This window comes from Macaca mulatta, chromosome 4, assembly GCF_049350105.2.
Source record: "Macaca mulatta isolate MMU2019108-1 chromosome 4, T2T-MMU8v2.0, whole genome shotgun sequence".
NCBI classification, from domain to species: domain Eukaryota; kingdom Metazoa; phylum Chordata; class Mammalia; order Primates; family Cercopithecidae; genus Macaca; species Macaca mulatta.
This window is the reverse complement of record NC_133409.1, coordinates 147,061,321-147,085,976: the sequence shown is the minus strand read 5'-3', so window position 1 is coordinate 147,085,976 and position 24,656 is coordinate 147,061,321. Positions and strand designations below refer to the sequence as shown.

General features: G+C 48.2%; 2 protein-coding genes across 14 annotated transcripts in view; one reads left to right on the top strand and one right to left on the bottom strand.

Annotated features, from left to right (window-relative positions):
* The window catches only part of TCP11 (t-complex 11), a 143,149-nt gene that overhangs the window by 77,122 nt on the left and 41,371 nt on the right, over positions 1 to 24,656 (bottom strand). The window lies entirely within an intron of this gene.
* Positions 20,443 to 24,656, top strand: part of SCUBE3 (signal peptide, CUB domain and EGF like domain containing 3) — a 40,014-nt gene continuing 35,800 nt past the window's right edge. For 3 of the 8 annotated variants that reach the window (XM_078000114.1, XM_028847645.2, XM_028847649.2), the window contains exon 1: positions 20,443 to 21,203. In XM_078000114.1, coding sequence (XP_077856240.1) covers positions 21,119 to 21,203 — 85 coding nt within the window. In that variant the 5' untranslated portion in view covers positions 20,443 to 21,118. The remainder of the gene's footprint in view (positions 21,204 to 24,656) is intronic. The other 5 variants (XM_028847647.2, XM_078000115.1, XM_028847648.2 and 2 more) reach the window with 3 other exon arrangements.

Here is a 24,656-nt window from a genome sequence, read left to right as displayed (position 1 = left end):
GCGGTGACTCAAGATAAGATCTTGGACACAGTTGGCCTCCTTCTAGGAATTACCTGTAGTTTAACAGAGGAATATCTTGAGGATAAAAATAATCACAAAGCAATGCCTCTCTGGTGGCAGAAATTTCAAGCCCTGGGACACCAGGCAGGCAAAGCTGGCTGGGGTGGCTTGGAATGAGGATGCGGTGCCCAGTGGGTTTGTGCTCACTCAGCCCAGAGCAAGGCTGAGCCTGCTTATTGCCTGCCCCTGCCCACTGTTGTCAAATCAAGTGACCAGCCCTCAAGGGCTCACTAGACCCCTGGTGGGGACAAATTGGTGTGGACAGGTATCTGGGTTCATAGGAAACACCCAGAGAATGATTCCAGGAAGTCAATAATGACATTTAAAGCAGTCAACCAGGCACCGTGGCTCACGCCTGTAATCCCAGCACTTTGGGAAGCCGAGGCAGGTGGATCATGAGGTCAGAAGTTCGAGACTAGCCTGACCAACATGGTGAAATCCCGTCTCTACTAAAAATACAAAAATAAGCTGGATGTGGTGGCAGGTGCCTGTAATTCCAGCTACTCAGGAGGCTGAGGCAGGAGAATTGCTTAAACCCGGGAGGCGGAGGCTGCAGTGAGCTAAGATCATGCCATCACATTCCACCCTGGGTGAAAGAGCAAGACTCCGTCTCAAGGAAAAACAGAAACAAAAACAGAGTAAGGAAGAGTTTAAGTGCTATGGTGAGGGAATGGCGAAGTCAGGGAGGTTGGGGCTGGATAACAACTAGTGTGGAACGTGGAAGGCTAAGGAAGGGAGCCATGGGAAGCCATGGAAAGAAAGGGGTGGAGAAGTGGTGGTCTTCTACAGGGAGGGCCACCCAGATAAAAAACTTATGCCTTGTGAGGGTTGGATGAGGGCATTTGAAACTGGCCTGGAGTAATTGGAGATCAATCCTGGAACAGACTCTGTGTCTACAATGAAAAAGAATGACCATTTATTAGGGCTTCTAGATTTAGGTGTTTTCTGTTCATTATTTTTTGAGACTTGAACTATCCTAGAGGTAGATTTTATCATTCATAGTTTACAGAGAATTCAGAAAGGGCATAAAATCTGCCTAAAGTCATACAGCTACAAAGTGGCCACACTAGTAGTCAAACCCGAGTCAGCCAGCTCCAAAGCCTGCTTTCCTGCCACTTCGGCAAAGTGATACCTATCTGCTCACATTGCCTCCTCTTTCCCCATGACAGTGTTCTTGAGGCGCAATGAGCATCCTTGCTATTTCCTGCACGGGCAATTCTTTACCAGTTTTTGTCTGTTTGTTCGCTTGTTTGTTTCTTTTGAGACCGAGTCTCGCTCTGTTGCCCAGGCTGGAGTGCAGTAGCATGATCTCAACTCACTGCAATCTCTGCCTCCCAGGTTCAAGCAATTCTTCTGCCTCAGCCTCCCCAGTAACTGGGATTACAGGCACACACAGCCACGCCCAGTGAATTTTTTGTATTTTAGTAGAGATGGGGTTTCCCTGTGTTGCCCAGGCTGGTCTGGAACTCCTGAGCTCTGGCAATCTACCCACCTCAGCCTCCCAAAGTACTGGATTACAGGTGTGAGCCACCTCACCCAGTCCTTTAACCAGTTATTTTTTATTCATCATGTAGTGAGCAATAAGGGTTCTTCTTGTGCCCCAGCTTGGTAAGATGACTACAAGAAGAAAATATCTCTACACAGCAGTTTTTCTATAAAGGGCCATATATAGTAAATATTTGGGGTTTTACAGGCCATATTATCTTCTTGTAACTACTCAACTATGGGGAAAGTAGCCATTAGATTATGTAAGTGAATGGATGTGACTGTGTTCCAATAAAACTTTATTTATTAAAATAGGAGTCAGGCCAGATTTGACCCTTGATCCATAGTTTGCTGTTTGAGAAGGCGAGATTTACAGAGATGGAAGAGTTAAGTAACGGGGCACGAGTTAAGCAATTGAATGAGTGTCATGAACCAAGAGTACAGCCTCCCAGATATCCTGGGAATACCCAAGAGGTGGTGAGTGTACCAAGAGCTTATGGCATTTTGCATGTTGGAGAAGCAGGAGAGGTGAAAAAGGAAAGACTGGGGTTTGATTGTGGGGGCTGGGCTTTAAATACCAGGCCGAGTACTACTGGGAGCAGAGATAATGTTCTCCCTACTGGGATATCATGAAGGTGACATTCATATGTGAGACTTAAACTCATAAGTACACCCCAGAGCTAAGCTGTAGCAGAGATAAGCCAGGCTTTGGGTTCCAGGGAATTTCCTGTAAATTCGTTTACATTTCCAGGTAAATATGGAGTGCAATCACACTCCAGCATTTTGAGGCTATTTTCTTATATTCATGTATTATAGACAGAGAAAATGGCTGATGTAATATCGTTTCCATATTTTTTTGAGTATTTCTTTTTGTGAATGCTAAAAGTTTATTTGAAAAAAATGTCTCTCAATTTGTTGGATATAATATTTATTAAAGTTGATTAATTGTGTCACTCAAATCCTCTATTATTTTCATTATGACTTTTGCCTACTTGATCCACAGATTTCTGAGACAGCTGTATTAAAACTTTCATCCATAGCCATAGATTTGTTCATTTCTCCTTTGTTTGTATCAGTGTTTGCTTTATATATTTTGAAGCTGGGTTGTTAGGTGCCTAAAGAATCATGGAAATTGTATGTGTTTGGAAGATTGTAATTTTTACCAATATATCTCCTTCTTTGTTTGTTTGTATCTTTTTTTTTTTTTTTTTTTTTTTAAGGCTGGAGTGCAGTGGTGCAATCTCAGCTCACTGCAACCTCTGCTTCCCAACCTCAAGCGATCCTTCCACCTCAGCCTTCCAAGTAGCTGGGACTACAGGCGTGTATTTTTAGGAGAGATGGGTTTCACCATGTTGGCCAGGCTGGTCTTGAACTCCTGACCTCAAGTGATCCGCCCACCTCAGCCTCCTAAAGTGCTGGGATTACAGGCGTGAACCACCATGCCCAGCCTTTCTTTGTTTCTTTTAATGCTTTTTGTCTTTGGATTTCATTTTGTCTGATACTAACGTACTTCCTTTCTTTTTGTTATTATTTGCTTGATATATTTCCCCCATCTGTTCATATTCAAAATGATCTTGTCAGTTTCAATACATCTCTGTAAAAAGCATATGTATGGAAGGATTTTGCTCTTTAATGGGGAATTTTCTCTTTTCTCATGTATTATTAATATTTTTAGACTTATCCTGTCATTTTATTTTATGCTTCCTCTTTACCTTGTTTTCTTCTTATTTTTTTCCTCTCTTTCCCTGCTTTTTGTTAGACTGATCAAGTTTTCTTTGCCCCCTTCCCCATCTTTTTAACTTGCTCTATTGATCTAGAAGTTGATTTTCCAATTCTCCATCTTCTGCTGATTACCTTCAAATATGAATCCTATTTTTTTTTTCTTCCATACCCTCTGAGGCAGATGAATCCTTTAACTTCTAGTTTTCTATAAATGACTAGAGCTGATCAGGAACTTTTTCTCCCATAGCATTATTTAACTTTCCTCCTCCTCCCCCACCTGCCACCTCCCAAGTTGAGATCATCTGGGTAGATTATTGCTCCAAATTGTTGTTTTTAAAATGTTTACATTATGCCTCAATAATTACTCAGACTTCACTAAAAGTTTTACTAGTTTCTTTGTTCACCACAGTTTCGGCATCCCACGTCTTCCTCTTTCCTGAATTCACTATTTTTCTACTGAAGCACCTCCTCTGGAAATTCTTTAAGGAATACGAGAGTGGCAAACTTTCTTCTTGTAAAACAAAAAAAAATCTTAATTTTTTCCTCCCACTTGAATACTTCATTTCCCTTCAGGGCCTTGAAGATAATATTTCATTGTCTTTTAACACCCAGTCTGATGCCAATTTAATATTATTCTATTGAAGACCTGCTTTTCTTCTCTCCAGAAGCTTCTTGGATTTTTTTCTTTATTTTTGTTGTTATGAAGTTTTACTATAATATGTCTAGGTGTGAGTCTTTCTCCCTGGGAAAGGTCAAGCTAATGATTAACTTCTTTCTTCAACAATTGGGAAATTTTCTTTTGTTATTTCTTTAATTATTTTCCCGCTTCTATTCTCTGAAGTTCTAGCTTTCTGTAATGCCTATCCCACAGATGGTTCTTAATTTTTTCTCTCAGACTTTCCATCTTTTTGTTTTTTTTACTGTGCTTAAGGAGACTTTCTCAGGTCAGTCTTCCTGATCATTAAACCTATCTAGACCATCTACTGAGTTCTGAATTTCAATGATCAATTTTTAAATTTCTTAGACTCCTGATTCTTTTAAAGGGATTTAATATTATTTTGCGTCTCTTGAAGATAACAATTATACCTCAACTAAACTGGTTTCTGTTTTTGTTTGCTCTATTATCTCTATTACTTTGGGCATTAACTCTTCCATATGTTTAGAACTATGCTATCCAATACAGGAGAGCCTTGCTGCTTAAATTTAATTAAAACTAAATTAAAAATTCAGTTCCTCAGTTGCAGATGCCACACTTCAAGTGCTCAATAGCCACATGTGGTATGTAGCTACATATTGGACAGCTCAAATATAGAACATTTCCATCATTACAGAAAGTTCTATTGGACAATATTGGCTTAGAGCTACTCCTTGTCATGGTTATATTTTTCATTAAATTTTTGGTGATTATTGATGTTCTGCTCATCCTTAATTTGCCAGCTCTCTGTTCACTGTAGCCTGTCTCTGCTACGGGGAGTGGGAGAGAGGTGAGTGACCTGCAGACAGCCTTTCTCCTGGCTCAGTGCTCCCTATTCCTCTCCCAGAGTGTCAATAGCTACTCGGAGTATTGCTCACTTCTCTAGCCCAGCACCTTGGGGCAAATCCACTGCTGCTAGCTGTTGAACACTGGTGTTCAGGAATACCCCTGGAACCTCCTCTGGTTTCTTTGAGTCTGTTGACTCAGGTTTGGAGACCCCCAAACCACTCTTTTCTCCATAGCAGTCTTCTCCTGCATGTTTTAGCTTTGGTTTCCTCCAGTTTTACTTCTTTATAGCTTTTTTTTTTTTTTTTTTTCCCTGAGACAGAATCTCACTCTGTCACCCAGGCTGGAGTGCAGTGGCATGATCTTGACTAACTGCAACCTCCACCTCCTGCATTCAAGCGATTCTCCTGCCTCAGCCTCCTGAGTAGCTGGGATTACAGGCGCATGCCACCATGCCTGGCTAATTTTTTTTTTGTATTTTTAGTAGAGATGGGGTTTCGCCATGTTGGCCAGGCTGGTCTTGAACTCCTGACCTCAAGTGATCTGCCCACCTTGGCCTCCCAAAGTTCTGGGATTACAGGTGTGAGCCACCATGCCCGGCCTCTTTATAGCTTTGATGCTGTTTATCTTTCTCAGAGATCCAACATTTCTGATCTGCTGATGGTTCTCTTTTGTTTTATCACACGATATTGGATTTACTATTTTATTTGTTCCAAGAGTTTTTCTGTCATTTTGTGGATTGTAGCAGGAGAGACGGTCTTTTGCCAGCTTGACCCAAACTGCAACAAATGCCTTTGTATATCCACTCTGCTCCTTGTACACACATTTCACAACTAATGGTTGAAAACCTTGCAATTCTCAAATTCAGACAGGCGCTGGGCTGGCTAACTTAGAATCACTTGATAATCCATGGACCCACTCCTGGGGCCTTTGAATGCACAGCTCAGCTTGCGAATCACTGGCGCGCTAAGTGGGATGAACAGGAAAGAGAATCAAGTACTCAAGACAGACCACTTTCTTTGCAGGATAGTTTGTGGCCAATGCTCAAATGCGCAGGATCTCCAGTAGCCAGGTCACTATTTACGTCAGTGAATGGGACAGTGGGTGAGTGTGGAAAAGGGGAATTTAGGGACTTCTTTCCCTTAGGACTAATGGAGGATGAGAAATTGCAAAACCCATTGGGTAGAACTCAAGGACAAGAGAGAGACGAAAAGTACAACTGAATGGATTTGAGATGAATGATTGCTGCAGGCCTCTCTCCCTCCCACAATGATATCAACTCTGCAAACCCCAGAGATCAAAATGCAGCCAGAAAATTTCCCCACCTAGAGATTTTTTGAAAAACTTTAATTGCTATCCTACTGAGGGGCCAACTCCAGCTTTGAGGAGATATATTTACTGGTTAGAGTTGCAGTAATGATTATTATTGTTACTGTTAAGAAGAATACACTCATTGTCTCCAGTGAGCTCACAATGCTGCACAAACATGACCTCATTTCTCCTCTGAACGGGGCAGGTATTGTTAACTCTGTTTTCCAAAAGAAGGACATGGAGGTCCACTGCAGTCCAAAGCCTTGAGCAGGGCCACACATCAAGAGAGGGAGGGAAGATGGAACCAGGCCCTGGACCTCTCCCATTTGGGTCTCAGGGCTCTTTGTAGAGATCTAGGTTCATGTGTCTGGTCAGTCCCTTGACTTCACTTATGATCACAGAGTTGGTTCTGGGGATATGAGGGGATCAGAGAAGTCAAGGTCAGCAACATCAGATACCAGGTGAGGAATAATCATCACCTTTCAGTGGCTCAGCCAATTCCACACTCCAGTCTCAGCAATCAAACCCTTCCTGGTTTGGCCCTGGTTTTGCTAGGCTCTAGCCTAACTGATTTCCCTCCCTACTTCCCCAACAACTTAGGGGACTCAACTACTTCACCCCCTTGGACCCACTCAGACTGAGAATCATATTCACATCAGACTTGTTTTTCTGCCTCATGACAAGTTCGTGCTGCCTGTATGTCACCTGGGTTCATTGCAGTACATTTGGGCCACTGTGAAATTCTTTAGGCCCTTGCTTCTTCCATTCCCTAAATTCTGTCCCAGATTACCCTCCCCGCCTCCCACCCAAGCTTCAAGCCTCAGCGTGCCCAGGAAACCTTCCCTTACCCTTCCAGAAGAGTCCCTCTCCCTCTCTGAACTCCTGCCACCCTTATTCATTCATTCCACAGGTGGTCACTGAGGACCTACCATGTGGCAGGCAGTACCAGAGATGATGAGGACACGATAGTGAACAAGTCAGACATGGTCCCTGCTCTAATGGAGCTTACATTCTTGTTGGGGAGAAGGGAAAAACAAAAGTAAATAACTCAGTAAGTTAAATATTTACAAGTTGTTGTAAGCGCATATGAAAAGACCTCCCTAGGCCGGCACAGTGGCTCACGCCTGTAATCCCAGCACTTTGGGAGGCCCAGACAGGTGGATTACCTGAGGTCAGGAGTTCAAGACCAGCCCGGCCAACATGGTGAAACCCCATCTCTACTAAAAAATGCAAAAATTAGTCGGGCATGGTGGCAGGCGCTTGTAATCCCAGCTACTCAGGAGGCTGAGTCAGGAGAATTGCTTCAACCCAGGAGGCGGACGTTGCAGTGAGCCGAGATCATGCCATTGTACTCCAGCCTGGGCGACAAGAGTTAAACTCCGTCTCAAAAAAAAGAAAAGAAAAGAAAAAGCCTCCCAGTAAAATCCAAAGAAATTAGGGCCTCTGAAACTTACTCCAAATCTGCCCATATCTCTCCATCTTCCACCCTGTCCAAGAAAGAGCTTGGTTTATCTAGGTTTGTCAAAAAGGGTTGTGTGGCTAAAGGGTGATGGTAGATGACAGCAAAGGGGTACAAGGTGGGGCAGGAGAGGGAGGCAAGGCTGGACTACACAGGGCCTTGAAGGCTGGGCCAAACAACTGGATTTCATGCTCAGAACAATGAGAAGACATGGTAGGATTTTTGATCAGGGAGTAACATGGGCTGACTTATACTTTATGATGGAGATTCTCAGTGGGGCAGGGGGAAGGGGAGATGGGGGTATGATTTCACTCCCCTCCCCCAGGGGACATTTGTCAATGTCTGGAGACATTTTTGGCTGTCGCAACTTGGGGAGGGAGTGCTACTGGCACCTAGTGGGTAGAGGCCAGGGATGCTGCTAAATATGCTACAATGCATAGGATGGCCCCCCAACAAATGTCTATTGTGTTGAGGTTGTATGGCCCAGCCTTAAAATGACTCTGGCTGCCATATGAAGGATAGATTCTCAGCCCCCAAGAGTGGAATTAGGGAGAGCACCTGGAAAGCCATTTAAATCAACTTCATGTAGCTATAGTATTGACCCACCTGAACCTTTCTCCCAAACTTTAACCTCCCTGATCTGGGGTCTCTGCTTTCTGTTGAGTGACAGCCAGTCAGCCAACCAGCCCAAGTCACCCTGCAAGAAGCCCCTTTGCATTTTAACAGGGACCTTCTGGAGACAATGCTTTAACCCAAAAGAACAGTCAGGCTGGCTGAGCAGCAGGGGGAGTCATGCCAAGGTATCACTGTGCAGAAGCCACCTGCTGTATAGGAGAGGATGAGGGTTTAGAGACCAACTCCAAGCACGCCTTTTTCCTCCATAGTCACAGTTGGCTCCTGTCATGCTAGCTGCTGCCAACTCGGTGCTCTCCTGCTGACCTTGAGAATGCCAGGCCTGTACGGGCTGCAGAGGATCTGGACACTGAAAGCATGTGATGTCCTGCACTTACTGTGAGTTTATGAGTATTTACACCAGCATGTAAACCTATCATTTACAGCCTCAGCATGTAAATCAACATAGAGTTCAAGGGCTCTCCTCTTGACTCCTCCCCACCAACTTGAGGTTGGTTTTAAGATTTGGGAAGCACATGATTGAGCTGTGGTGACAATGGGAGGTCTGTGGATAAGGAACTTAAGGACGAGGGGAAGGTCCCTCCTTAGAGGCAGGACTGGCCAAGCAGATGGTGAAGGAAGGAGAGTTTGTCTTCTGTAATTCCAGTGACGGCCCAGTCTTCTACTAACATAGAGGTTGTTAACCTTTTGAGAGAGAGAAGGAGTGCGTGTGTGCATGTGTACGTGTGTGGCGGGGGAGGGCGGTTATGGAAATTTTGAAGAAAGCTATAGAAAACCTCTCTCTGGAAGAATGAATAGTGTGGACAAAAGTTTGTATACAATTTAGGAGACTCCCAAATCCCCTTAAAGTGACAATATGAACTAATTCACACCAAAGTATAAACGACTAACAATGTTCAGTACATTTCCATTTAAATGGGGGAGGAAAGCCCTTAAACCAAAGGAGCTGGAGCTCTTACCAGGGAACTTCTCTAAATCAGTGGGTTGAGATACATTTTAAAGAGGCTGGAAAAGCATCTCCTAACTTCTGAAATCTCTGCATACTCCTGCTGTACCTACATATAAAACTCAGTTTGGATATAGGGAAGCAACAGAGGGAGGAAGGGCAACAGCATGTTTTTAGGCTAATTTAGACTCAAAAGATCATCTGAAACTCCACCCAATGGGGTTTGTTGGGACTTGGGTACTAGATACTTACTCCTGGTCAGCCAAAGTATCTGATCTTGTTAATGGGCCAATAAAAATTAGGGGGACAAAGGCCAAGCCCTGGCTACTCAAATGAATCTCCTCTGCAAGAGCTGAGCATGCAAGAGCTGAGCAAGCAAGAGCAACTCGTAATGAGTTGTAACCGAGCAAACAGAGGAATCATTGCGTTTCATTAACTTTAATAGAGCTTGTTAGGTTGGCTTCCAAGGGCCATGGGATGGGAGAGAAAGCCAGACTCATCATCGGGGCCGGGGAGCAGTCTGGCTCTCATGGACTCTCTCTGCGTTCCCCAGCGCCAGTCTGGAAGCAGCTGCTCTTGCTACCCCCATGGGCTCCCCAGCCCAGCACGACATCCTGGCTACACAGGCAAGGAGCCCAGGCCTCAAGGACTAATTCTTTCTTGCCAGGGTCAGGAAAGACAGAGACAAAGAGCTTAGGGCAAACCATCTCCAGGCTTGAGGAAGGTCACCTGGCTCTGGACACCTACAAAGAGGCCCCCTCCCAGGGACTTCAAAAGTTCAGCTCCAATGCCTATAAGCCCCCACTAAAGGATCCCACCAGCCCAGAGCCCAGCCCAAGGACCACTATCAATGCCAGCCACAACCCTGTCCCCCTCTTCCTTCACCCCAGATCTGTCCAACACCAGAAAAACGAAAAACAAACAGGGCCAGCAGAAAACACATCACCAAACTCGCCTCACATTGTCCTCTGTGGTTGGCCAGGGCAAGAAGCCAGAGGGCGTTTCTGCCTTGCCTCCTCCAGGGCTGCCTCCTTCTCTTTCTCTCTCTTCCTTCTCCATCTCTCTTTTCCTTCTGTCCATTATTTCCTTCCCTGTCACTTCTTTTTTGTTTGTTTTTTTTAGACAGAGTCTTGCTCTGTCGCCCAGGATGGAGTACAGTGGCCCAATCTCGGCTCACTGCAAGCTCTGCCTCTCGGGTTCACACCATTCTCCTACCTCAGCCTCCCGAGTAGCTGGGACTACAGTCATCCGCCACCACAGCCAGCTAATTGTTTGTATTTTTAGTAGAGACGGGGTTTCATCGTGTTAGCCAGGATGGTCTCGATCTCCTGACCTCGTGATCCGCCCACCTTGGCCTCCCAAAGTGCTGGGATTACAGGCGTGAGCCACCGTGCCCAGCCCATTTCTTTTTATGTCCTTTTTTCCCTTTTTTCTTTCTGTTCTCTTCCTGCATCCATGATGAAATAAATTCACTAAAAATCAACACATTGAAGAAATCCTGCAGCACACATAAAGCTAATTCATGAAGCTGAGCCCGCCATGCTGCTACTTTGCTGTAAAGTCGCCGGGTTCCTGGAGCCTATGCAACACTGTCAGTCGCTGAGCATCTGACGGCAACAGGCTCTTTATTGTCTGGCCCCATCCCACCCTTCAGATCTTCCTCCACACTCTCTGAAATACTTGTCTCTAACTGAGCCACATTACTAATTCCCTGAAGACATTCTCCTCTCTAAGTCTTTGCTCACGTTGTTCCTGCCACCTGGAAAGCCCTCACTCTCTTCACCCAACTCCCTGTATGAGAATTCTATATATTCTTTGAGGTCAGCTTTAAACCCTTTCCTCCTCCACTGAGTCGTCCTCCTGCTTCCAGCTGGAATTAATCTGTGCTGTTTATGCCCTCATTAGAATTTTATGTTGGCACCTCCATATTTGGACATTTACCACATTCTGCCTTATATTCCAATGACTTAGATGTGAATTTCTCTTACCAAATTATAAACGTAAAAGGAGAAACCATGTCATCTTTGAATCCCCATATCCTTTAAGTCCCTGGTACATAGTAAGTGCACAATATATGTCAAACATTAAACACTGAGTCTGTGGTTACAAAGAAATACACATACAATTAATTCCACATCTTAACTTCACCAGTGTGGGCCTATTTCATATATAATAATTTTATTTGCAAATTTGTTGGAGGCAGTGGGTTCCCTGAGTAGACAGACTCCCAGAGGTCTGGCTTCAGGACTTCACCAAGGCTGAAAGATGGTATGTTAGATGGTGGCACCTACTGGTAAAGGGTGGCATTACAATTTGGATCTACCAAAGAGAAGCCACCAAATTTCTCAATCAATCCCAGCATTGGACCGGGGACTGGGGACAGAGGGTGAAGACAGAAAAGGATTAGAATGAGTTCCTCTTGGGCTAGGTGCGGTGGTTTACAGCTGTAATCCCAGCACTTTGGGAGGCCGAGGCAGGTGGATCACCTGAGGTCGGGAGTTCAAGATCAGCCTGACCAACATGAAGAAATCCCATCGCTATTAAAAATACAAAAATTAGCCGGCCGTGGTGGCGGGTGCCTGTAATCCCAGCTACTCAGGAGGCTGAGGCAGGAGAATCGCTTGAACCTGGGAGGCGGAGGTTGCGGTGAGCTGAGATCACACCATTGCACCCCGGCCTGGGCAACAAGAGCGAAACTCCGTCTCAAAAAAAAAAAGAAAGAAAAAATGAGCTCCTCTCCCTCCTCAGTAGCCTTTACGCTGATCAAGAGGTGGAACATCGCTGAGTCCGGGTCAGGGGCCCAGGGAAGAGCCCGTTCTTCTCCAGCATACTGCAGCTTCCTACAGACTACATTTTGCAGGACCAGAGCAGGGCACCAAGGAATCTCAGCCTGACTGTGATGTTCCTCAGCTTTGCCAAGTTGGCTGGGAAGTGGAGACGTGGCATGACGAAGAGAGCCTCTTGCCGTGAAAGGGAGGCAAAATTCTGTAAGGATATCAACACTCAGCACAAGCACATAGCTGGCAAACATTCCGACGATCCTTCCTTATTGCAAGTTTTCAGTTTCTCCTAGAATGATTTTCAGCCCAATGGGAGCTCTTCTCTGAAAATGTAATAGAAGCTATTGGGTAACTGAGTTTTGTTTTACAACAATTTGCTTTATGGTCTACTTGAAGTTGGTTCATGGATACCTTGAACTTTGCCCCAATACTTCCACCTATCCTTTCCTTAATCCGGGATATCCATAGGAGTGGTATTGGTAGATGAAGTGGTCCTTCTCCACCTCTCCATCTTTTCCTCTGAGGAGGGAACCCAGTGGGGATCTAAGAGAGGATAGGCATAAAGAATAGGGTAGGGGGAGGGAAAGCAAGCCACCTCTTAACCAAATTAGGAAGTTCCTTATGAGTGTTCCTACAGCCCCTCCTCTGATATTCACAACATGTTTGTTAGGGTGTCAACTGATAACTACAGTTTTAACTGGCAAAGGCCGTCACCCTCTCTCACAGGAATATTTGTATTTGGAGCCAAAAAACATAAGGTTTAGCTCAAAGGAGTGATTCTCCAATAATGGCATGTTAAGCATCAGTCAGAAAGATCTTTGATGAGGTGGCAGAGAATCCCCCAGGGACCTTCAAGTGGCCTCACCTAGGGTTCTCCTTCCTGGACCTGCCTCCCAGAGTTCATATGAGAGCTGCCTATAGACCCCTTTCATCTGCTCTGGCCCCAGACCTCTTACCACTCAGGCTTCTTCTTGCCCAGTCTCCTACCTCTGGCTGCTTTATCTAGGCTGCCATTACCCAATTCTTCAGACCTTCGGGTATATCCTGAGCTCTGGCTTGGAAGGTTCCAGATATGCATCTGTGTCTTCCAGACACTGAAAGTCTCTAGCAGGAGTCCTCTCCTAGGCCCCCTCTGTGTCCATGGTCTTTCTTCAGTGGGGGTTTCACTGCCCTTCCATTCAACACCCTCTGCTGCCCTAGGTCCTCCAGGAAACCTGAAGCATCCTCAGACTGGTTGGAGGCAGGGAGACAAGGTCAGGGAATGCTTCACTTCTCCTCTGGGGTTTGCGTGAGCTCACCCTTCCTTCATTCTTTCAGCTATTCAATAAATAATTCTCTGAACACAACTATCTGCCAGGCATATGCTTAGAGCTGGGGATACAGAGGTGACTCAAATGGGTCTTGCCCTCAAAGGTTTGATAGAACTAGTGGAAGGTAAACAGACCATTACAGATAGCCAGGGCCATCACTGGGATAGGTTTCAAGGACCACTGAGCTCCGAGTCTGCTGGGGCAGTAAAAAGACTTCCCCACCAAGGTACCATGGAAGCTGGATCTTTTCTATTTTTATTTTTAACAGGGTCTCATTATGTAGCCCAGGCTAGAGAGCAGTGGTGAGATCACAGCTCACTGTGGCCTCCAACTCCTGGGCTCAAGCAGTCCTCCTACCTCAGCCTCTGAGTAGCTAGGACTACAGGTGCACATCACCACTTCAGCTAATTTTTGAATTTTTTGTAGAGACGGGGTTTCATTATGTTGCCTGGGCTGGTCTTGAACTTCTGGCCTCAAGTCATCCTCCTGCCTCAACCTCCCAAAACACTAGGATTAAAGGCATGAGCCACTACAAGATTTTAAAGTGCAGTAGTTCTCCAGCTGACAAGAATATGGTGTGTGCCAGGCATGGTGTAGCTAGGGTGTAGTGATGGTGAAGTCAGAAGACAACCATGAAATGTCATTGAAAAGAAAGGCTCAGGACTAGCACAGAAGGCCACATACACTGTGCCAGGCAGCTAGAACTTAGCTCTGTCAGGCAGTGGCCCACAGCAGACACAGGAAGTACCTGAACTGTGGCAGCAGCAAGAGGGATCGGGAAGAGGACTGTCCTTAGGACTCTGAGGAATCCAAATGGGGCCACTGAGTAGGTTATGAGCCATTAACCTCAAGATGGAGATCATGGGAAGAGGACAGGTCAAGGGAGAGTGTTGTGAGGCATGAGTTCAGTTGGGGGCAGGTTCAGCTTGAGGTCTTGAAAAATACCATCGGAAGTATCTATAAGTAGGTGGCAATGTAGGACTAGATAGGAAGGAGAGGAGGGAGCTAGAGCTATAGATCTGCAAATTGAACATACAGAATTAGAGCTAAGAGAAAAATGGGGTTAGGGATATAGATTTGGTGGTCATTGGCATATTGGTGGTGCCTGGAGCCATAATGCCCCGCTACGTGCTGTCCACCTATTTTGTGAGTGACCTTCCACATGAGTCATCATCAGTAACACTCCAACAACCTGCAAGGTCAGAAGTTTATCCTCCCTATTTTCCAGATGAGGATGATAAAGCTCAAAGAGGTGAAGAAACTTGCCCAAGCTCACCCATTGACGTGGCTGGGATTTAAACTTGGGACTATTTGACCACAAAGCCAATGTTCTTTCCATCACCCTTGCTGTCCCTCAGAGTCCCCTAGGGAGGTCATGTAGAGTGAGAAGTGAAAAAAGCCAAGCTAGAAGCCCAAACTGTCTAGCAATTAAGAGGCCAGTGGAGGGAAAGCAGCCAGCAGTAGATGCAGGAGAAGAAAGTGCTCCAAGAAGGGGAAGAAGAATGTTCAGAGGTTTTGGATGAGGCAGAGAGGTCAGGCTAGATAAGGACTGGCAAACAGCCCTGGATATGAAGATGTGGAAGTTGTTGGAAACTTTGGGGGAGGGGTGGCAGAGGGAGCCTGGGACAGAATGCATTAGGGCCAGGGGTGAAAGGGAAGCAGTGACATGGAGACCTAGGGCAGAGAAGTTGGGAGCCTGGAAGGATGAGAGGCAGCAGGGTCTGTGGAACTTCCCTGCGGGATGCTGGGAAGTTCTATAGGATGCTGCAGATCTTATTGTGTTTACAGGAGGAGCTGAGGTGAGACATTCAGGCAAAAGAGGGGATAACTGACAGAGCGAGCTCCCTGAAGTGGCAAGAGGGGATGAGATCCTGGTACATGTACATGGTATTAGTCTTGGCCAAAAGGATGGACCCCTCTCCCAGCAGTGGAGAAAGAAGGGAGCAGGGGATAGGAGGCTCAGGTTAGACGGCTCTTGGCTTTTTGGAGAAACAGGAATTGAGGACACTGATTGGAGAAGTATGGGGGCTGGGGTTGGCAGGAGGGAAACAAGTTTGGGAGGGCAGCTGTGTGGAAGGGGTCAGGGTGCAGGCCTGGGGTGGTTGGAGACTTGCCTTGTGATGTGCAGGGATCTGGAACCACACATCAGTGACAATGCCAGTTGGCAGGGTAGAGATTTTTGTTTCCTTAGTGAAAGCAGCTGGGCGCAGGTGGAGAGGAAGCAGGTGGCAAGGTAACTCAGGAGTGGATGTGGGTAGAGAGGAGGGGTGGGAGGAAACTGGGGTGACTTGGCCAAGAGAGCTAAACTGAAGGTGGCCTAAGTGTCCAGAGGAGAGGCTGGAACAGGTGTGGGGCAGCTTGGATTGGGTTACCTCTGCCCCATGTCCTGGCAGGGCTGCCTGTGGACCTTTCTGTAAAGCCAACACTAAGGACCTGGGAACAAGGTACCCCTAGAATCCCAGAGCTGAGAAACAGACTTTGAGAGATGGTTACCTCCAAGCCTCTGCCTACATGGCAAAATGACTCCTGAGCTACCCTGAAGGAGTACAAAACAGCCCATTCACCAGCCTAGTAAGATCCCCTCCCTCCCTTCTTCTATTTTTTTGTTGCTGTTCTGACTGTTCTCTTTTCCTCTCCATCTGTCAATTACTGATTTTTTGTTTATGTGTCTATTTTGTCCTTTTTTTTTTTTTTTTTTTTTTTTTTTTTTTTAGACAGAGTTTCACTCTTATTGCCCAGGCTGGAGTGCAATGGCGCAGTCTCGGCTCACTGCAACCTTAACCTCCCAGGTTCAAGCGATTCTCCTGCCTCAGTCTCCCGAGTAGCTGGGATTACAGGCATGCGCCACTATGCCCGGCTAATTTTGTATTTTTAGTAGAGACGGGGTTTCTCCATGTTGGTCAGGCTGGTGTCGAACTCCTGACCTCAGGTGATCTGCCCACCTCGGCCTCCCAAAGTGCTGGAATTATAGGCGTGAGCCACTGTGCCTAGCCACTTTGTCTCTTAAATATTGTATGACTCTGGGCAAGCCACTTCACCTCCCATCACCAGACAGGTGATGGCTAAACTCTTCTGCAGTTCTATTGCTAAATGACTGTCCAGAGCAAGGATATGTGTAAAGAGCCCTGTATGTGAAGGTGCTGGTCTGTGACCCTCAACCTGATCCCAATGATTAGAGTGTGAGTGGCAAAAGTGTATCAAGTCTCTGTGAATTCAGAGGAGGCAGTGTGGACAGCTGAGGAGGTATACAAGCTTCAGAGTCAGGCCTGGGCCTAAGTCCTGGCTTTGTTCTTTCTTAGTATGTCATCCTGGGCAAGTTAATCTACCTGACCCTCAGTTTTCCCACCAATAAAATGGGGATAACAATTCCTACCTTATAGGCTCGTGATGGAGTGCCTGGTACAGTCCCTGGAACATAGAAAGCACTCGGTAAATGGTAGCTATGAGCTCTAATTTGTGTTTCAGGGTGTCTATATCTTCTTAAGGTAAAGTAGGAGGTGCAAGACAGTAGGGATGGAGAGACTCCAGAGCTACCTAGCTGGCAAGTGAATATTCTTCTAACTGCATAATGTATAAGTGTGGCTGACAAGGGCGGTGTGCTGGAATGCATGGAATTTTTGGAACCTCCTCAGTAGGAATGTATGATAGACAGCAACCTGTTGGGGGTGGTGAGAATCTAGCCCAGTTGACTGTGCTCACACCCAGTGGCACCAAAGTCTAATCTGGGACAAGGCTGCTTCTTCCCACCAGGCACTACTATACCTTTGTTATCAAACACTGGGGCTTTTTTTTTTTTTTTTTTTTTGAGTTCTGTTGCACAGGTCAGAGCAGTGGCACAATCTCTGCTCACTGCAACGTCCATCTCCCGGGTTCAAATGATTCTCCTCCCTCAGCCTCCCAAGTGGGTGGGATTACAGGTGTGCACCACCACACCTGGCTAATTTTTGTATTTTTAGTAGAGACAGGGTTTCACCATGTTGGTCAGGCTGGTCTCAAATTCCTGACCTCAAATGATCTGCCCACCTTGGCCTCCCAAAGTGCTTGAATTGCAGGTGTGAGCCACTGCACCCAGCCCCAAACACTTGGGCTTTTGTTCTTCTGAGAAGTAGTGGAAAGAACAATAGCCTCCACCTATTGAATGCCTACTATGTGCCAGTGCCAGGTGTTTTCCACCTATTATCTCATTTAATTAGCACCATTAACCTATAAGGTTTTTATCCCCTATGTCAGATGAGAAAACTGAAACTCCTGAGATTAATTTGCCTGAAGTCATAGAGATAGAAAGTAACAGAGCTGAGATTTGAATTGCAGGTTTGTTTAGAGTCCACACAGACACTGATGGTCGGACATCTTTGAGGGCATATAACCATATCTATCTTCCAGGTGAGGAAGGTGAGGCTCAGAAAAGTGAAATAACTCTCCAAGAAAAATAGATGGCTGGGAAATGGTAGGGCCTAACATTGATCTCAGGGCAGTCTACTTCTAGCTTGTATGTACTCTCCATTAGACTATACGGCACTGCCCATCAAGGTAGGGTCATTAGACTAATTTTATATATGAGGAAACTGAGGAGCAGAAAGAAAAAGCAAAGCTCATGGAAGGAGACCTTGCAGGGGAGGGGAAACCCCTGAGTCTGGTGGGCCCTGGCAGAAGGATCCCTAAACAGGACCTGAACCAAGATCTATCAGCTATGGGATCCCTGACCCCTGCCAGTCCTCTCCCCAGACATTTTTAGGAGCAAGTAGAATGAAACGAATGTCAGAAGCATCCCTGAAGGAAAATGAAGCCCCAAAGCATACTGCAACCTTAGAGATGAGTGTGGGAGGCCCAGAGCCCACTGGACATTTTGCCCCTGCTAGTTATGATATGGCACGTGCTGCTGCTGCTTTTGTAGTACCACTTGCAAGTGCCATCTTGTTATTCCTTCCCTGTCATCTTCCTGAGCTACTGTCCAACTGAGTCCCTGCAGAAGAGGACAGGGCAAAAGGCAATGTGAATTGGACCAGCACCTCAATTCACAGTGTCCTGGTAATATAAGCCCTGCTTCTCCTCTTATAGAATATTCTGAAGGGCTGAGGGTACTCTGGAATCAGATTGGGTGAGTGGCAGCAGGAGAGAAGAGCAGGGAACAGCCTTTTTTGCCCAGATGTGGAGGAGGAGCTCACCTGGTCCAAGAGGAAAAGAGGAAATCATCAGAGGAAAACTGGTAGGATGAGATAAAAGGCAACTAGGGGGCAAAAAAAACCAATCTTCCAGAGACATAGTGGCTTAGGTGGAAGAACCCACCTAAGCCTCCCTCCCTGAAAGTCAGGGAAATATCCGTACTCAGAGGGCCAGGAAATCACCCTGAACTGAAGGCCCAAAATAACCCACAATTCCCCTACAGAATCCTCCTTGCCCACCTCAAGGAGGATGTAGGGGCCCTCCCTCCATCCCCCCAGGGACCCAGAGGAGCTACACTAGTGTCCAAAGAAGGCACAGGCAGAGCAAAGCAAGGCAGCGTGCCATCTCCCCTCCCAGCCTGGCGGGGGGCTCCTCGGCTCTCTCTCCCTGTGCCCCCATGGAGATCACAGGCACCATCTGGCAACCTCCAATTCTTTCTCTTTTTTTGAAACCATTCTCTTGTTTGGGGCAAAAAGGATGGCAAGTTTACACTTGTCCTCCAACCCTACACATAATTGGTGGCAGCAGGCAAAACTGCTGCAAGGGGAGGGTTTTGCCAGTGGAATGAAGGAGGGAGGGCATCTTAGAGTGACAGGGCTGGGAGGGACCTCAATCATCTGACCCAGCCTTTCTGTGGCCTCCACACCATTCCCATGATCTATGTGCTCGCATCCCAAAGGTCATCTTTGATGCTATGCAAGGTTCTCCAGGCCTCCTCCCCCAGGCTTCCTTGGGGCACTGCCCCCTTTCCACCACTGAGTGAATCCACCACCCTCATTTTCTGAGGAAACTGAAGCCCATTGAGATATGACTTGTTCAAAAGTAATCTTCATCCCAGGATAAGAAGTCTGAGTCTGTTTCCATCTACTTTTCCACTGAATCCCTAGGAAAGGAAGGGCTCAGCTCTTCCCTCCAGCGGACAGGACCACTGCCAACAAAGCCCTCCCCTTGCCCCAGCTGATGTGGGCAGCCAATATTGAGGGTCTCAGAACTGAATCTCTTTTGAGGAGATCTTGGTCATTGCCTCTTCCTCCTGGGTACGCTGAGGGCTCTGTGAGGCTAGTCTGGGTCCTAGCAGCGTCTTCCCTGTAGAAAATTGAACCTGGCCTGGTCTCATTCTGAACACAGCCTCACACTCCAAGAAAGTCCTCACAACCTTTCAAGAGGTCTTTCCTCTTTCCCTTACAATGGAAGGAAAGAAGATACAGAGTGGGTGAACAGTCAAGAGGCAGCATCCATGTTTGGAAGACACTGCTCCTTTTGCACAGTTTGCCCCTGTTTTAAAAATATCCTTTCTCTTTCCTCTGCTCCCCTTCAATTGGAGGGATGAAGGGTTAAGAATGGACCAGTCAGGACCACCTCTTGAAGCGGCGTGCAGGTTTGGAGGAGCCTCTTGTACCTGTCTTTATGTCTTTGTGTTTATACACATAGACATGATTCTGTTGGGTAGCTTTTGCCCCTGTGCTGAGCACACGAGAGTGTCTGTATATGAGTCCAAGTCTCTATGGGTAGGGTGGTTCAGTGGGCTTACCTCCAAGGCCCTAACTGCAAGGGAGTCTGTCCTGGAGCTGGCAGTTTCAGCAGGCGGAGGCTACTTTCTTTTTGGTCCTCAAAGTGGACTCGGATCTAGGAATGGGGACTGAGTCCTGAGAGTAGGGGTGTGGTAGGTGTAAAAGTTAAGAGGGTGTTACTCGGCCTGGTGTCGGAGGCGGTGTGTTCCGAGGTCCTATGTCCCCTGTCAGGCTGTGTCGGTGGACACGCCCGAGTGCCCGTGTGTCCACGTCTGCCCTGGCCTCCCGAACACCTCGCTCCCTCTTTGTCTCGGGTGGAGGTGTGCGTGCAAACCTGCGCCGCACGGCCGTCCTCGCGTGTGAGCGCGGGGACGCACCGTCGCTCCTCGACTCTTTCCTAGGGGAGCGAGGACGAGTCGGAGCCCGGTGCTGTTTGGTCTGGAGCCGAGCGGAGCTTGCATTGATCCATTGATTGTGCACGGTTTGCGCCTGACCTCTCTGCTCCCGGGGAAGCCGTCTCCATGGAGACCGGGCCCGCTCCCCCAGCGCCGGATTGTAAATTCCTGCAGGCAGCGGCCCGGCAGCCTGGGGAGGGGGCCACCGCGCCCGGGCGCGCAGGGGGAGCGGCCGCCGCGCCGAGGCCCCATTTGAAAGAAAAAAGGGCACGAAAAAAGGAGGTGGTGGAGGAGGAGGAGGAGGGGGAGGAGGAAGAAAACGAAAAGGAGCGAGGAGAGGAGGAGAAAGAGGAGGAGGAGGAGAAAGGCGAAGAAAAAGAGCCTGAGAGACGGAGAAAGAGCGAGAGAGGAAGAAAGAGAGGCAGAAAGGGCGTGTTTCTGGCGCTGCGTTTCCCCTCCCCTTTCTCAGGTCCTTCGCTCGAGCTCTGCGCGCTCTCCGGCTGCAGCTCTCTCCCGGCGAAGCTGGGAATTGGGTGGGATTAGACGGAGCAGCCCCGCCGCCGCCGCTGGCAGAGGCCGGCTTGGAGAGGGCGGGGGTTCCCCTCCGTCAGTCGCCCCGGGCGCCCCTCGCCTCTTCGCACTCTGCGCCTCGCTCTCCACGACGTCCGGTCAGGAGGAGCCGGTAGCATCGGGAGCCTCGCGCCGAGGGCGCCGCGGTCCGCGCCCCGCGACTGCAGCCCCCGGCCTGGCCCCGGCGGGGCGCCCCCTCCCCTCCCCCTCCTGCGCGCTGGGATCCGGCCGGCTTCCGCCCTCCCCTGGCCGCGAGACCGGCCCCGGCGGCTGGGCCGCCAGTAGCTCCTGCCATGGGCTCGGGGCGCGTACCCGGGCTCTGCCTGCTTGTCCTGCTGGTCCACGCCCGCGCCGCCCAGTACAGCAAAGCCGCGCAAGGTAAGGAAGGAGGGGCGCGCGGCCTGGGGGCTGTCCCGGCTGCTGGGCCTCAGGGCCTAGGCGTGATTCCCGAGGGGCAGGGCAGGTGCTGGGGAGCGTGCTGCTGTCAGGACCCGGCTCTGTGCACCCGGACTCCCCGGCCAGGGGCCCGACCGCTGGGCACTGCGCCCCGAGCGAAAAGCCGGACGAGCTGGGGGCGGCAGAGAGAAGTGAGAAGCTCTGGGGGCGGTGGGCAGAAGAGACCACGCGCCTCAGAATTCCGCCCGACTTCATCCACCCCCAGCATCTTCGAAAGACTTCTTGTCCTCCAAAATCTGAGAGAGAATTTTCTCTTCTCTCAAACATTGCCAGAAACTTACGCTGTGGCCTGGAGAGACTAAGGGAATAATGAAAACTTTTCAGCCGTGCCGTATATTTCTTTCCCTTACCCCCAACCCGCATGCAAAGTTAGACATTTCTAAGTTGATGCCTTATCAGTGGAAAAATGTTGAAGAAAAATAGGATCTTTTATGGAAAAATCAACTCATCTCTCACCGGATGGTAGGGGGCTGAAGAGAAGAAAATTTCTGTGACTGGCTCCCGACAGGAATGTTGCGTTTCTGCCTCTTTGGGGGGAAATCTCTTTCGTCTTGCATGGCTTTCATTTCTTATCATAATATTTATTTATTAAGGCCTCGGGTTTCCAATTCCATTTAAATCCAGGTCAGAATTGCATTAAAATAACAAAGTAGAATTCCAGGCTGGGGAGCTCTGACAGATCCCTCTAGGAATTAAAGAGAGACAGGGAGGCCTCCCGCCCCCGTCCCTGACCCCCAGCTCATCGCCTGGCAGGTCCCAAGGCTGTGCAGGCACAGACTAGGCTGATGTACCACAGTTCTCTCGGGACAGTTTCTCCTCCCCCTTGACCTCTTGCTGTACCCCTCCCCCATCGTGTCCTCACCGACAAGAGATTTATATGGACAAAAAGAAAATTCCCCCTGGCAAGGTTTTGCCCAGGAGAGTACGATTCTGCCTGTTGTCCCAGGGACTCCTGAAGCCAGCTGGGGTGAGGAGGTGGCTGGGCCAGAAGGAAAGTTGAACTTGGGAGTTGGGGAAGCCTGAGTGTCCGACACAGGTCACTGTGTCCCAGAGCCTGAGCGTTTGGCTCTTAAGCTGCTCTGTTGTATTGGATGGACTCCTGCTCTGTGAAAAGGAAGGTGCTGTATCAATGCCGCCTTCCTCTCCCCAAACACTGCCTCTTCAGCTAACCTCTTCCCCCTCCAATCTGTCCTTTCACAGAACTAAAACACTAGAGACCCTCAGCTGTCAAATACTGGACCCTACCCCCACACCTTCCAACCCCACACTGCCTCTTTTCCAGTCCTGGTTCCAGACAGCCCACCACCACTGCCACCCCCAACCTGGGAGCAGCCCCTCTCCTCACTGTGGATTTGTGTTTTCATAAACAAAGCTGGCTTTTGTAGTGTGTGCTGACTTACTCATAACATGGAATTAGCTAGGGAGTTTAGTCTGAAGGAAGGAACAGATTTCATGAAGTAACCTCGAGACAAGATAAGGGCCTCTTTCAAGTTGGAGCCAGTGTCTGCAGTGGCCTAGTGAGGCTGCGGACCAAAGGAGAAGCAGTGTATTCGAGGGGGGCCCAGGGGCAGATGGAGACCCCTCCAAGGGACAGGTGCCATCAAGCCAAGGCATTCAAGTACGGGAGATCAGCTCACCGGTGATTCAGGAACGGCAGTCAGAATCCCTCCATGGTACTCCAGGGCTTCCTTTCGTTGGACTCCCTGCTGGGTACTGAGGAACATGCTGCCAGAGTGGAGGCCCCTGCCCTCAAGGAACTTATAGAAGAGTAGTTTTGTTTCCAGCTTATCTCATTCACAGGCACCCTTCCTGTGACTGGACTGCAGTTAGCTTGGTATCTTCCTTTTCTTCTGATCCCTAAGCTTGGCCTAGAATGGAAGCCTTTCATTGACCCTTCTCTTCAGGAAATCTACAAACCCCATCTGCCAGAGGTTGCCTAATAGCAGGTTTACTGGGTTACAGGGATGTCTCTGGACACAAATTTGCAGGCAGATGCTGCAGGAAGAACTAGTACTGACCAGGCGGGGCAGCCTTACAGCCTTACCCATAGACAGAGTCTGTGAGCATCAGGGAGGACATGCCTTCAAACTATCTCCTGGTTATCAGCAGTGCCAGAAAGTGTGCCTTTAATGCCAGCCACATGCTTTATATGAAGCACTAGCAGGTTTTTAAAATCAAATACCCTTGGCAAGTATCTTGTACAGAGTTACTATACCTCTGGGGGTATCTGGGTTTCTGTCCCTTTTCATCAGTGATTCCCACAGTGGGAAAACCAAAGTCATGTGGAAGGGGGAAAAGGGGGAGACAAGGAAGGGAGCCCTAAGTGTAAAGGTGAGTGTGCGAGTGTGCACACATGAGAGGTTCACCACAATTACCAACAGGCAACATAGCTGGATGTCTGTGTTTCTTGTAACGTAGTTGCTACGGGTAAACTGCTGTTTTAGTGTCTGTGAGAACTGTATGGAAGAGTGGGTGGGTAAGCCTGTGTGACTGGGAAGGAGGGAGCATGAGGGGACATGGTTTTGAGTGTTTTTCAAGTGCTTGTCTGTATATTTTAAAGTAGACAGACTGGATAACCAAGATAATTGTTAACTTAAAAGCATTAATTTGCTTTGCTTTTGGTCGGGGGGTGGGTGTTTGGTGGGGGGGGGGGGGTGGAAGCAGTGGTTAAAAAGACCTAATCCTGGCATAGGGCTCAGGTTACAGCTGAATGAAAAGGTCTCTCGGCCTCCAGGGAAACTTGTCCCCAGGGCTGGCTCCAGGAGAGCCAGCCTGGCCGTTTAGTTTACCTGGTAGTTTTCTCTCCTTGTTAGGGATAGAGTTTTGATAAAGTCATGCATTTAGAATTTCCAAGTAACCCCATCCCTGGGACTGAGAGCGTTCGTGTGGTGGCAAACAGTGTCTCTCTGTCTCGGTGTGTCTCTCCGGGTCTCTGTCTGGGTGTATGTGTCTCTTTCTTTCCCCCACCCTTCTCTTCCTCTTTAATGTGGCTGTTTCCTCTCCTCCCCGCTTCCCTGGGCTCCTGTGGCCAGCTCTTACAGTGAGGGGACTGTTCCTCCTAGCCCCTCCCTCCAAAATATGAAATGAAAACCATAACCGTGTCAGCGGGTAAGGGTGGCCCCGTGGGCAGCCGGCTATTGCCTGTGCCCCATCCAGGCCACACTGGAGAGAGGGAGAGTCCCCACTCAGAACCTAATCTTTAGTCAGTTCCCTCTAAGCCCACCCCCCATTTTTCCAGAAGGTGGAGAAGAGGGTGGACTGCTTAGAAAATCTTCAGGAATCCCTTTGACCTCTCTTCTCTCATGACATGTCTCAGAGGTGGGGAAAGCCTCAGGGTGGGAGAGTACAGAGACTCTTCCCTGTTTTCAACCCCTT